The following is a 12162-nucleotide window of genomic DNA, read 5'->3' as shown; positions in this document are numbered from 1 at the left end:
AGCCTGGCCTCCAACCCCGCCAGTTGCTGCTCAGAAGTGGCATCTGCACAATCAACACTTGTTCCTGTGTTACTGGGGTTCAGTAACGTCAGCTGTTCCCCTGATGTGTGTCCGGCAACGTCTCCTGCTCAGTCCTCTTTCACACTACTAGTAATGGGAATGTGGACAGAGCAGGAGACATTGCCGGACACACATCAGGGGATCAACTGACGTGACTGAGCCCCAGTAACACAGGAACAAGTGTGGATTGTGCTGACGCCACTTCAGAGCAGCAACTGGCGAGGTTGGAGGCCAGGGGAAATACTAGAGACAGTGGAGCCAGAGGCCTAAGTGGAGCGTGGTTAAAAATCAGTAGTAGTGTGACTGTGTAGGCAGCAGGAGACTTTGCCATCCACACAGCAGGGGAGCAGCTGGCGTTACTGAACCCCACTGACACAGGAGCTAGTGTTTCTCTCTGTGCGGACGGTACTTCCAAGCAACAACTGGCTGTGTTGAAGCCCAGGATCAATCATGGAGCAGGCTGAGGCCTACTTGGAGCGAGTAGAAAGTAAGATGTAGTGTGATTTTGGAGGCAGCAGGAGACTTTGTCGTCCACACAGCAGGGGAACAGCTGACGTTACTGAACCCCACTAACACAGGAGCTAGTGTGTTTTTCTCTGTGAAGACGGCACTTCTGAACACCAACTGGCGTTGCTGGAGCCCAGGATCAAGCATTGAGCAGGCTGAGGCCTGATGGTTTTTGAATGTGGAGGCAGCAGGAGACTTTGCCGTCCACACAGCAGGGGAACAGCTGATGTTACTGAACCCCACTAACACAGAAGCTAGTGTGTTTTTCTCTGTGAAGACGGCACTTCTGAACACCAACTGGCGTTGTTGGAGCCCAGGATCAAGCATGGAGCAGACTGAGGCCTGATGGTTTTGAATGTGGAGGCAGCAGGAGACTTTGTCGTCCACACAGCAGGGGAACAGCTGACATTACTGAACCCCACTAACACAGGAGCTAGTGTGTTTTTCTATGTGAAGACGGCACTTCTGAACACCAACTGGCGTTGTTGGAGCACAGGATCAAGCATGGAGCAGGCTGAGGCCTGATGGTTTTTGCATGTGGAGGCAGCAGGAGACATTGCCGTCCACACAGCAGGGGAACAGCAGACATTACTGAACCCCACTAACACTGAAGCTAGTGTGTGTTTCCCTGTGAAGACAACACTTCTGAACACCAACTGGCGTTGTTGGAGCCCAGGATCAAGCATGGAGCAGGCTGAGGCCTGATGGTTTGTGAATGTGGAGGCAGCAGGAGACTTTGTCGTCCACACAGCAGGGGAACAGCTGATGTTACTGAACCTTACTCACACAGGAGCTAGTGTGTTTTTCTCTGTGAAGACGGCACTTCTGAACACCAACTGGCATTGTTGGAGCCCAGGATCAATCATGCAGCAGGCGGAGGCCAACTTGCAGCAAGTTTTATATAGGTTGTAGACTACTACTGATTGTAACCGTGCTCCACAATGGCCTCTGGCTCCACTGTCTCTAGTATTTCCCCTGGCCTCCAACCCCGCCAGTTACAGCTCTGAAGTTGCGTCTGCACAATCCACACTTGTTCCTGAGTTACTGGGGCTCAGTCACGTCAGTTGATCCCCTGATGTGTGTCCGGCAAGGTCTCCTGCTCTGTCCACATTCCCACTGCTAGTAATGGGAATGTGGACAGAGCAGGAGACATTGCCGGACACACATCAGGGGATTAACTGACGTGACTGAGCCCCAGTAACACAGGAACAAATGTGGATTGTGCAGACGCCACTTCAGAGCAGCAACTGGCTGGGTTGGAGGCCAGGGGAAATACTAGAGACAGTGGAGCCAGAGGCCTAAGTGGAGCACGGTTAAAAATCAGTAGTAGTTCGATTGTGGAGGGAGCAGGAGACTTTGCCGTCCACACAGCAGGGGAGCAGATGGCGTTACTGAACCCCACTAACACAGGAGCTAGTGTTTTTCTCTGTCCAGATGGCACTTCTGAGCGACAACTGGCTGTGTTGAAGCCCAGGGATTACAGTTCAGGTGGTAGAAACATGAACACAACAGGAGACCCGGATACAGTTGCCAACCAATTATTTAGTCGGGAAGAGGACTGGCAAATTCTGGGGAGATCCAGGCCTTGTTCATTTTCAGAAAAGTAAGCCGGTCAACGTTATTGGAGGATAGTCGCGTGCGACGGTTTGTTAGTACACCACCTGCGGTACTAAAGACGCATTCCGAAAATACACTGGCAGCAGGACAAGCCAGCACCTCCAATGCATACTGGCTAAGCTCTGGCCATGTATCCAGCTTAGAGACCCAAAACTTGAAGGGGGAAGAGCCATCTGGAAGTAAAGTCACAGGGCAAGACATGTAGTCTGTCACCATCTGACAGAAACTTTGCTTCCTGCTGACTGGAGCTGTCTGTGATGGTGTAGACAATTGTGGCGGACACACAAAACTTTGCCACATTTGGGCCATAGTGGTCTTGCCTTGTGCTGAGGCGCTGCCTCTGCTCCCTCTGTGTAGAGCTTCCTCCACTGCCTCGACGCACAGAGCTGCTTTGTAAAGCACTAGCACCACTGCTGTTGGTTGGAATGGAGAACATGATGGACTGCACCAGTGTGTCTTGGTACTCCCGCAGTTTACGCTCCCGGTTCAACGGTGGTATGAGGCTTTGTAAGTTGTCCCGGTAGCGAGGATCTAGGAGAGTGTACACCCAATAATCAGCCGTGTTGAGAATGTGGGCGATGCGGCGGTCGTTTCTCAGGCACTGCAGCATGAAATCAACCATGTGCTGCAGACTCCCAACTGCCCAAGAACCGCTGTCCCCTGCTTGAGGCGTGATCTCTGCCTGCTCTGCATCACCCCACCCTCGCTGTACATACTGACTAGAGCTTTGTGTACCTCCCTCCTCTGGAGTGATGTCTTCGTCCTCCATCGACTCCTCGTCATCCTCCTCACAAAGTGTCCCCTGCCTAGGCCTTTGTGAGGAATCACGTAGTGCAGACTGTCCAGAAGCAGATGGCATTTGTGACTCCTCATCCTCCACCTCTTCCAAAACCTCATCCCTTAGTGCTTGCAGTGATTTTTGAAGCAGGCAGATAAGGGGGACAGTCATGCTGACTAGTGCATCATCTGCACTCGCCATCCGCGTGGAATCATCGAAGGCACGCAAAACGAGGCAGATGTCCTTCATAGAGGCCCACTCAGTGGTGCTGAAGTGTGACCGGCGCACAGTGCGACTTGTTTGCGCCTGATGCAGCTGGTACTCCATTACTGCTGCCTGCTGCTCACACAACCGCTCCAACATATGTAACGTAGATTTCCACCTGGTGGGTAGGTCACACATGATGCGATGTTCCAGAAGGCGTAATCGGCGCTGCAGAGCAGCAAGGCGCGATCTTGCCATGCTGGAACGCCGCAAGTCAGCGCACTCTATGCGGCAGTGCATCAAGATCCGGATAGTCCCTCAGAAAGCTCTGCACGACCAAGTTCAGCACATGTGCCAGACATGGGATGTGAGTGAGGTTGTCTAGGCCAAGAGTTGCCACCAGATTTCGGCCATTGTCACACACTACCCAGCCCGGCTGGAGATTCGCTGGCACAAACCATACGTCGCTCTCCTGCTTGATGGCATTCCAGAGCTCCTGCGCTGTGTGGCTTCGATTCCCCAATGAAATTAATTTGAGTATGGCCTGTTGACGTTTGGCCACGGCTGTGCTCATATCGGTCGTAACAGGCTCCTGCTGCGCTGTTTCTGAGGAAACAGGGGAAGGAGGAGGAGTCAATGTGTACAGACTGGATTCCTGCAATCCGTGGAGTTGGCAAAATACGTACATCACCACTCTCCAAATCTGTACCCGGCTCCACAACATTGACCCAATGGGCAGTGAGGGAAAGGTATCGTCCCTGTCCATGGTTACTGGTCCACGCATCAGTGGTCAGGTGGACCTTGCTACTGACGGCGTTTAGTAGCGCATTTTTTCCTCCACGTTTCTGCAGGGCAGGGACGGCTCGCCTGCTGAAATAAAAGCGGCTGGGCACGGTGTATTGTGGGACTGCCAATGCCATGAAGTTCCGGAAGGTGTCAGTCTCCACCAGCCTGAATGAGAGCATTTCAAGGGCCAGTAGTTTGGCAATGCCAGCATTCAGAGCCTGTGCTCGGGGATGGTTTGCGGAGTATGGCCGCCTTTTCTCCCATGCCTGTGCTACCGATGGCTGTAGAGTGGCCTGGGAGTGAGGATGACAGGGAACGTGGTGCTGTGGATGGAATGTCACAGGGTGTCCGGACAACAGTGCCAGAGGTTCTTCCTTGGCGATCCTGTGAGGAAGCCGAACCAGCTGTGTGTGAGCTGGAGGAAGAGGCCCCAACACAAGCTGAAAAGGTGGTAGGTGGTGCTGTAGGTTGGCCTACGTCTTCAGTGTGTCTGTGTAACTCCACCTCGTGCTTGGTCCGCACATGTTTCCACATATTAGTGGTATTGAGGTTGCTGACATTTTTCCCTCTTTTGACTCTCTGATGACACAGCTTGCATTTGACAAAGCAAATGTCATCTGCAACAGTTTCAAAAAAGGACCACGCACTGCAAGTCTTGGGAGCGCCCGTTTTGGCTTTTGAAAGAGGAATGCTCCTAACGGGTGCCGAAGTGGAGGCTACAGGCAACCAAGTCTGCCCCCTCCTGTTTTGGCCGTTCGGGGAATCTCTTCCTCAGAGCTGCTCCCACCACCTTCCTGTTCCTCACGCCATGATGGGCCAAGGACCTCATCATCTACACTCCCCTCTTCAAAAACCTGCTTCTCCTGGGTTGTCTCGCCAGCACCGTATGCACCAGAAAGTGGCAACCGAGTCTCGTCATCATCTGATGCGTACTGAGGTGTGCTGACCATAGGCACTGGCCCACCCGCCTCTTCAGATTCAGAGGGACAAAGAAGTTGCGCATCACTGCATACTCCCTCTTCTTCACATTCTTGAATGCTGCTTGGCTGGCCCCCTCTTTCCAAGCCAACAGATTCAGAGAACAGAAGAAGAGACTGTGATGGCTCCTGTCCAGGGCTCTCTGACTGCCTGGGCACTTTGGCAGGTGGTGAAGAGACAGATAGTTGCTCTTCAGTGCTCTGGACCTGAGAGGACGTGGAAGTCATTGAAGTCGATGCGTTAGCTGCCATCCATCCGACAACGGCTTCAATTTGTTCCTCCCGCAGCAGTGGGGTACGGCGAGGTCCTACAAAGCTGCGCATAAAGGACTGTTGCCTGCTAAAACTGGGGGCTGCTGACTCACTGGTGCCAACAGCAGGCACAGAATCCCCACGTCCTCTCCCTGCAGAATCCCCACGTCCTCTCCCTGCAGAATCCCCACGCCCACGTGCCTTACTCCCTGCCTTCTTCATTTTGATAGACTGATAAAGATAGGCAGAAAAGTACAAAGGGGGGCCTTAGTGTGCTTATTCCTGAACAGCTGCTAACAGGTATAAGAAACACTAATTTTATGAAGTGGGTGTGTGGACTACACTTTAATAGGAGCTAATGTGGCCTACACAACTGTCAAATGGAGTGTTTGGTGAACTTTATTTTGCTTTTTTTTTTTAAAAAAAAACTAAAAGGATGTGACCAAAGATTTGAAAGCGATAGTATCACTAACTTTTTGGAGCTATTACAATGCAGGCAGGTAACCTACAATGCAAAAGATGAGGCTCCAAAAAATAGGGTGATACTAATCTGGCTGCAGCTGAAGGGCACAAGCCAGAAAAAAGGCTCCTCTATCTACTCCTATATAGTGTTTGCAACCAACCAATGTAGATGGATACGGATGGATGCACACTAATAGGAGAAAAAAAAGGAGCTGCAATAAAAGAAAAATATGTGTGAGGCAGTGACGCACGCTGAGCGGCCTACAACCAGACGTAGCTGCAGGACACACTACTCAACGTGAGCTGCACTCACAGTCAGAGACCTCTCAGACAGCCGCGAACAGTGCAGATAAGTGGGCACTAGCACTGAAAGGTTGCAGAGAGGGTCCGATGTCTACTCCTATAGTGTTTGCAACCACCGTATATGGATACGGATGGATGCACACTAATAGAATAATTAATGAGCTGCAATAAAAGAAAAATGTGTGAGGCAGTGATGCACACTGAGCGGCCTACAACCAGACGTAGCTGAAGGACACACTACTCAGCGTGAGCTGCACTCACACACAGTCAGAGACCTCTCAGACAGCCGTGAACAGTGCAGATAAGTGGGCACTAGCACTGAAAGGCTGCAGAGAGGGTCCGATGTCTACTCCTATAGTGTTTGCAACCACCGTATATGGATATGGATGGATGCACACTAATAGAATAAAAAATGAGCTGCAATAAAAGAAAAATGTGTGAGGCAGTGACGCACGCTGAGCGGCCTACAACCAGACGTAGCTGAAGGACACACTACTCAGCGTGAGCTGCACTCACACACAGAGACCTCTCAGACAGCTGTGAACAGTGCAGCAAACTGGGCACTAGCACTGAAAGGCTGCAGAGAGGGTCCGCTGTCTACTCCTATAGTGTTTGCAACCAACGTATATGGATACGGATGGATGCACAGTGAACACTAATAGGAGAATGAAAAATGAGCAGCAAAAAAAGAAAAATATGTATGAGGCAGTGACACACGCTGAGTGGCCTACAGCCAGACGTGGCTGCAGGACACACTACTCAGCGTGAGCTGCACTCACACAGACCTTGCAGACAGTTGTGAACACTGCTGCAAGGCAAAAGAAAGCTACACTTATTGAGAATGTAGCCTGGGTAAAGCACAATGTGATTTGTAAAATCGCTCTCTAACTGTCCCTCACAGTCTTGAACAGCAGCCTGTCCCTAACCGAATTCACAGCAGAGTGAACCCGAAATGGCGGCGGCAGCGGCTTTTATAGTGCATCATGACATCATTTCAGCAGCCAATCACAACCATGCCATTAGTTAACATTTCTACATGCCTAACAGGATGTGCCCACACTTCTGAGGAATCCCATTGGCTAAATCAAATCAAACTGGCTCATAGCATTATGGGAACTTCCGATTCCGGTATTCGATATGATAAAAGTATCGGAACTCAGTATCGGAATTCCAATACAGTGAATATCGGCCGATACCTGAGGTATCGGAATGCTCAACACTAGCTATGAAGCTTAGTCGATGCACATCGCAGAAATATAACTTTCGTATTTTAATCATAAACTTGCAGCGTTTTATTACCCAATGATTAGATTCTCATTATTGTCTAAGAGAGTAGTTGAACATATTGGAGACAAAGAGACCCCCTGCTGGGAGGTGGGAAGCCAGGGACTAGTAATTCAGTTTACACTGGTCGTGTGTGTGAGCTGTGGGGGAGGAACAAGGGGGTGAGAGGCTGCTCAGGTTACAGGCTGCCAGTGAGCCGAAATATGCTGGCGAAGGTAAAAGAACAGGGGGGGGTCAAGCCCGCACACTGACATAGCAGAGTTCGGTATGGGAATCGAAGATTCTGCAATATGACAATCCGGGGATCTTACGTCATATTTTACATTATCGTTACAGCCTTTCTGTCCTGTCCTGTCTCTCCTCACATCTCTCTCCTCTCCTTTCTCGCCTCACCTTTCTCTCCTCCCGTCTCTACTCACCTGTTTCTCCTCCCCAGTCACTCCTCTCCTGTCTCTCCTCTCTTGTCTCTCCTCACCTCTCCCTCTACTTTCTCATCTCTCCTGCCTTTATCTCCTCACTTGTCTCTCCTCTTCTCTCCTCTCCTATCTCTTCTCATCTTTCTCTCCTCCCAACTCTCCTCTCCTTTCTCTCCTCCTCTGTCTCTCCTTTCCTATCCTCCCTTCTCTCTCCTCACATGTCTCTCCTACCCTGTCTCTCCTCTCACCTCTCTCTCCTCTCCTGTCCTCACCGGTCTCTCCTCACCTGTCTCTCCTTTCCTATCCTCCCCTCTCTCTCCTCACCTGTCTTTCCTCTCTTGTCTCTCCTACCCTGTCTCCTCTCTCTCCTCTCCTCTCTCTCCTTTCCTATCCTCCCCTCTCTCTCCTCTCCGTTTTCTCCTCTCCTGTCTCTCCTCTCTTGTCTCTCCGTTCCTATCCTCCCCTCTCTCTCCTCTCCCTCCTCTCACCTCTCTCTCCTCACCTGTTTCTCCTCGCTTGTCTCCTTCCTCCCCTCTCTCTCCTCTCCTGTCTCTCCTCACCTGTCTCTCTTCTCCTGTCTCTCCTCTCCCTCCTTCCTCCCCTCTCTCTCCTCACCTCTCTCTCCTCCCCTGTCTCTCCTCACCTGTCTCCTTCCTCCCCTCTCTCTCCTCTCCTGTCTCTCCTCACCTGTCTCTCCTCTCCTTCCTCCCCTCTCTCTCCTCTCCTTTTTCTCCTCACCTGTCTCTCTTCTCCTGTCTCTCCTCTCCCTCCTTCCTCCCCTCTCTCTCCTCACCTCTCTCTCCTCCCCTGTCTCTCCTCACCTGTCTCCTTCCTCCCCTCACCTGTCTCTCCTCTCCTGTCTCCTCACCTGTCTCTCCCTCCTCTCCTTTCTTCCCTCCTTCTTCTAAGTGACTGCAGGTCATGTTATGGGGTAATACTGGGTGCGCCCTGGGGACAGGTGGCGGCTCGTCTCCTCCCGTGTGCTGGCCCCGGTCCGGCTCGTCTCCTCCCGTGTGCTGGCTCCGCTCCGGCTCGTCTCCTCCCGTGTGCTGGCCCCGGTCCGCAGGGCGGCTCCTCTCCGGCCCCCCGGTATATAGCCGGCCCCGGCAGGCCGTGCAGGGTCGCACACGTGGAGCGGTGAGCCTCCCCTCCCCTCCCCTCTCCCGCACTCGCCGGAGTGTCTCCTCCGTCCTCTGACAGCTTTCTCCGCGGCTCCCGCTTGTCATGCTGCGGCTCGGCTCCGGGGCGCGGGTTCTCAGCTCTCCGCTCCTGTCTCCCCTCAGGTCTCACTCCGGATCGCAGCTGGCAGAACCGGACCGGAACCGCGCGCTCAGGATGTCGGAGAACGGGGCGGCCGGGAGGGTCCTGCGGCTGGAGACCATGAACCCCGCCATCAGGAAGGTGGAGTACGCGGTGCGGGGCCCCATCGTCAGCAGAGCCGGGGAGCTGGAGAAGGAGCTGCAGCAGGTGAGGAGGAGGAAGGTGAGGAGAGTGGTGAGGAGGAGGAAAGTGAGGAAAGTGAGGAAAGTGAGAGTGAGGAGGAGGAAAGTGAGGAAAGTGGTGAGGAGGAGGAAAGTGAGAGTGAGGAGGAGGAAGGTGAGGAAAGTGAGAGTGAGGAGGAGGAAGGTGAGGAAAGTGAGGAGAGTGAGGAGGAAGGTGAGGAAAGTGAGGAGGAGGAAGGTGAGAGTGATGGAGAGGAGGGTGGTAGTGGTGAGGAAGGTGATGGACCCCGTAGCTGCAGTACACATTCCCACCCTCCTGGATGATTCGTCTCCTGTATGGCTGCAGCCCAGGCTGAAGTCCGGACCCCTGCACTCTGGGGCCGGGATCGGCAGCTTTTACATAGGTGAGCGACCTGCGCCCGGACTATCACCCCCAACCCGTATCCGGAGGTAATCACTGCCCCGTCTATACTGACAGCAAACCTGCCCCCCCAGTTCATCGCGGCTCAGTGCTGCCCCCCCCCTAGTCTGTTGTGGCTCGGTGCTACCCCCTCCAGTCCAGTGTGGCTCGGTCCTGCCTCCCCCCCCCCTCGGTCCGTCGCGGCTCGGTCCTGCCCCCCCCCACCCTCGGTCCGTCGCGGCTCGGTCCTGCCCCCCCACCCTCGGTCCGTCGCGGCTCCGTCGTGGCTCGGTCCTGCCTCCCCCACCACCACCCCCCACCCTCGGTCCGTCGCGGCTCGGTCCTGCCCCCCCCACCCTCGGTCCGTCGCGGCTCGGTCCTGCCCCCCCCCCACCCTCGGTCCGTCGCGGCTCGGTCCTGCCCCCCCCCACCCTCGGTCCGTCGCGGCTCGGTCCTGCCCCCCCACCCTCGGTCCGTCGCGGCTCCGTCGTGGCTCGGTCCTGCCTCCCCCACCCTCGGTCCGTCGCGGCTCGGTCCTGCCCCCCCCCCACCCTCGGTCCGCCGCGGCTCGGTCCTGCCCCCCCCCCACCCTCGGTCCGTCGTGGCTCGGTCCTGCCCCCCCCCCTCGGTCTGTCGCGTCTCGGTCCTGCCACCCCCCCCCCCCCCGTCCGTCCGTCGCGGCTCCGCTGCCCCTGTATGTTCTGTGTTAGGGGAAGTTTTGGGACTTCCTCTTCTTCTCGTCACTTCTTCTTTTCCAGCCGTGACCCGCGCCCTGCAGACACAGAGGGGCCGGATGACTGTGTCAGGAGTGATACCGGAGTGCGGCCGGCGCAGCGGCTCGTGCACCAGGGGGCTCAGGATGAGTTTTGATGGGTGCAGCAGAGGATTGTGAGGAGCTCGGATCTGGTGACTGCGGCCCCTCTGCCTGTCATGTGCCCCCCCGGAATGTGAGGGATAATGGGGGTTGTGCATCTCCGTCCAGTCTCCCTGGCCCCTCGCATTCATTGTCATGGCAACCAAGGGCGGTCCATTCACTCCCATTGTGTTTTGGGGTCCGCATTTAACCCCTGAAGCCCCAGTCTGAGTGTAGGAGCATCTTGCATTGGGAGCCATGCAGTCCCATGGAAATCTGTTCTGAAACTTTCTCTGCCCCAAATCCTCGTCACTTTCTTCCCCGGTATCAGTAACTCCATCCCACCCCGTCCCGGCCTGTGGTGTGCAGCCGCCTCCCCCCCCTTGCACAGTGGTGGTCCGGGAGGCGCCGCACCTGTTAGTGCCCTGCCATCACAAAGAACATAGTGATGGCACCTGCCCTGTGGGCACCGCGTCCTCCACCGCTCCGCACTGTAGGCGCTATGTACAGTGCTCGCGTCACGGGTGCTGCCCAGAATGCTGACAGCCTCTCACTGGGTACAGTCACGGGGTCTCACGCTGGATGCTGGCGGTCTCTGTTCCGTCACGGGGTCTTGCGCTGGAAGCTGGGGGTCTTTGTTCCGTCAAGGGGTCTTAAGCTGGATGCTGGTGGTCTCTGTTCCGTCACGGGGTCTTACGATGGATGCTGGCGGTCTCTGTTCCGTCACGGGGTCTTACGATGGATGCTGGCGGTCTCTGTTCCGTCACGGGGTCTTACGATGGATGCTGGCGGTCTCTGTTCTGTCACGGGGTCTTACGCTGGATGCTGGCGGTCTCTGTTCTGTCACGGGGTCTCACGCTGGATGCTGGCGGTCTCTGTTCTGTCACGGGGTCTCACGCTGGATGCTGGGGGTCTCTGTTCTGTCACGGGGTCTTACGCTGGATGCTGGCGGTCTCTGTTCTGTCACGGGGTCTTACGCTGGATGCTGGCGGTCTCTGTTCTGTCACGGGGTCTTACGCTGGATGCTGGCGGTCTCTGTTCTGTCACGGGGTCTCACGCTGGATGCTGGCGGTCTCTGTTCTGTCATGGGGTCTTACGCTGGATGCTGGCGGTCTCTGTTCTGTCACGGGGTCTCACGCTGGATGCTGGGGGTCTTACGCTGGATGCTGGCGGTCTCTGTTCTGTCACGGGGTCTCACGCTGGATGCTGGGGGTCTTACGCTGGATGCTGGCGGTCTCTGTTCTGTCACGGGGTCTTACGCTGGATGCTGGCGGTCTCTGTTCCGTCACGGGGTCTTACGCTGGATGCTGGCGGTCTCTGTTCTGTCACGGGGTCTTACGCTGGATGCTGGCGGTCTCTGTTCTGTCACGGGGTCTTACGCTGGATGCTGGCGGTCTCTGTTCTGTCTCGGGGTCTTACGCCGGATGCTGGGGGTCTTTCCCAGGCTCCGGTCACGAGTTTCGCACTCGGGGGGCCGGTACGAGGCGGCCGGCGGTTGGCTGCGGATTCTCACACCCCTGTGTTTGCTCAGGTTTAATAAGTCATCGCCTCCTGGAGATAAACGTTCTGCTGACGGCGGTGCAGGAATGTGACTGGTGACCAAGGTGCGAGCGGGCGCCCTCTGTACCCGACCACAGCGCTCCGCCACCTGACCCCGCGCCGCCAGCGTACAGAGAGTGAAGGGGGACCAAGGCAAAGGGTTAATGGCCAGAAAAGTGGTACTGTGCAGTGTATGTATACAGGAGGAGTGGTACTGTGCAGTGTATATATACAAGAGGAGTGGTACTGTGCAGTGTATATATACAGGAGGAGTGGTACTGT

At 55.1% G+C, this 12162-nt stretch overlaps 1 protein-coding gene and 1 long non-coding RNA gene across 7 annotated transcripts in view; one reads left to right on the top strand and one right to left on the bottom strand.

Annotated features, from left to right (window-relative positions):
• Positions 1 to 12162, top strand: part of LOC141075035 (alanine aminotransferase 2) — a 201877-nt gene that overhangs the window by 162471 nt on the left and 27244 nt on the right. For 2 of the 6 annotated variants that reach the window (XM_073562374.1, XM_073562375.1), the window contains one exon: positions 8930 to 9113. In XM_073562374.1, coding sequence (XP_073418475.1) covers positions 8930 to 9113 — 184 coding nt within the window. The other 4 variants (XM_073562370.1, XM_073562376.1, XM_073562373.1 and 1 more) reach the window with 4 other exon arrangements.
• LOC141075036 (uncharacterized) lies at positions 7670 to 8379 on the bottom strand. Its single transcript, XR_012227264.1, has 2 exons — positions 8334 to 8379; positions 7670 to 8206 (listed from the first exon to the last, which is right to left on the bottom strand). It is a non-coding gene; the product is annotated as an uncharacterized lncRNA (long non-coding RNA).

The sequence above is a fragment of the Dendrobates tinctorius genome, unplaced genomic scaffold (genome assembly GCF_039654945.1).
Source record: "Dendrobates tinctorius isolate UK_male_01 unplaced genomic scaffold, ASM3965494v1 ptg000349l, whole genome shotgun sequence".
Classification (NCBI taxonomy): Eukaryota; Metazoa; Chordata; class Amphibia; order Anura; family Dendrobatidae; genus Dendrobates; species Dendrobates tinctorius.
The sequence above is the reverse complement of the archived record's forward strand: the minus strand, read 5'-3'. Positions and strand labels throughout refer to the sequence as shown.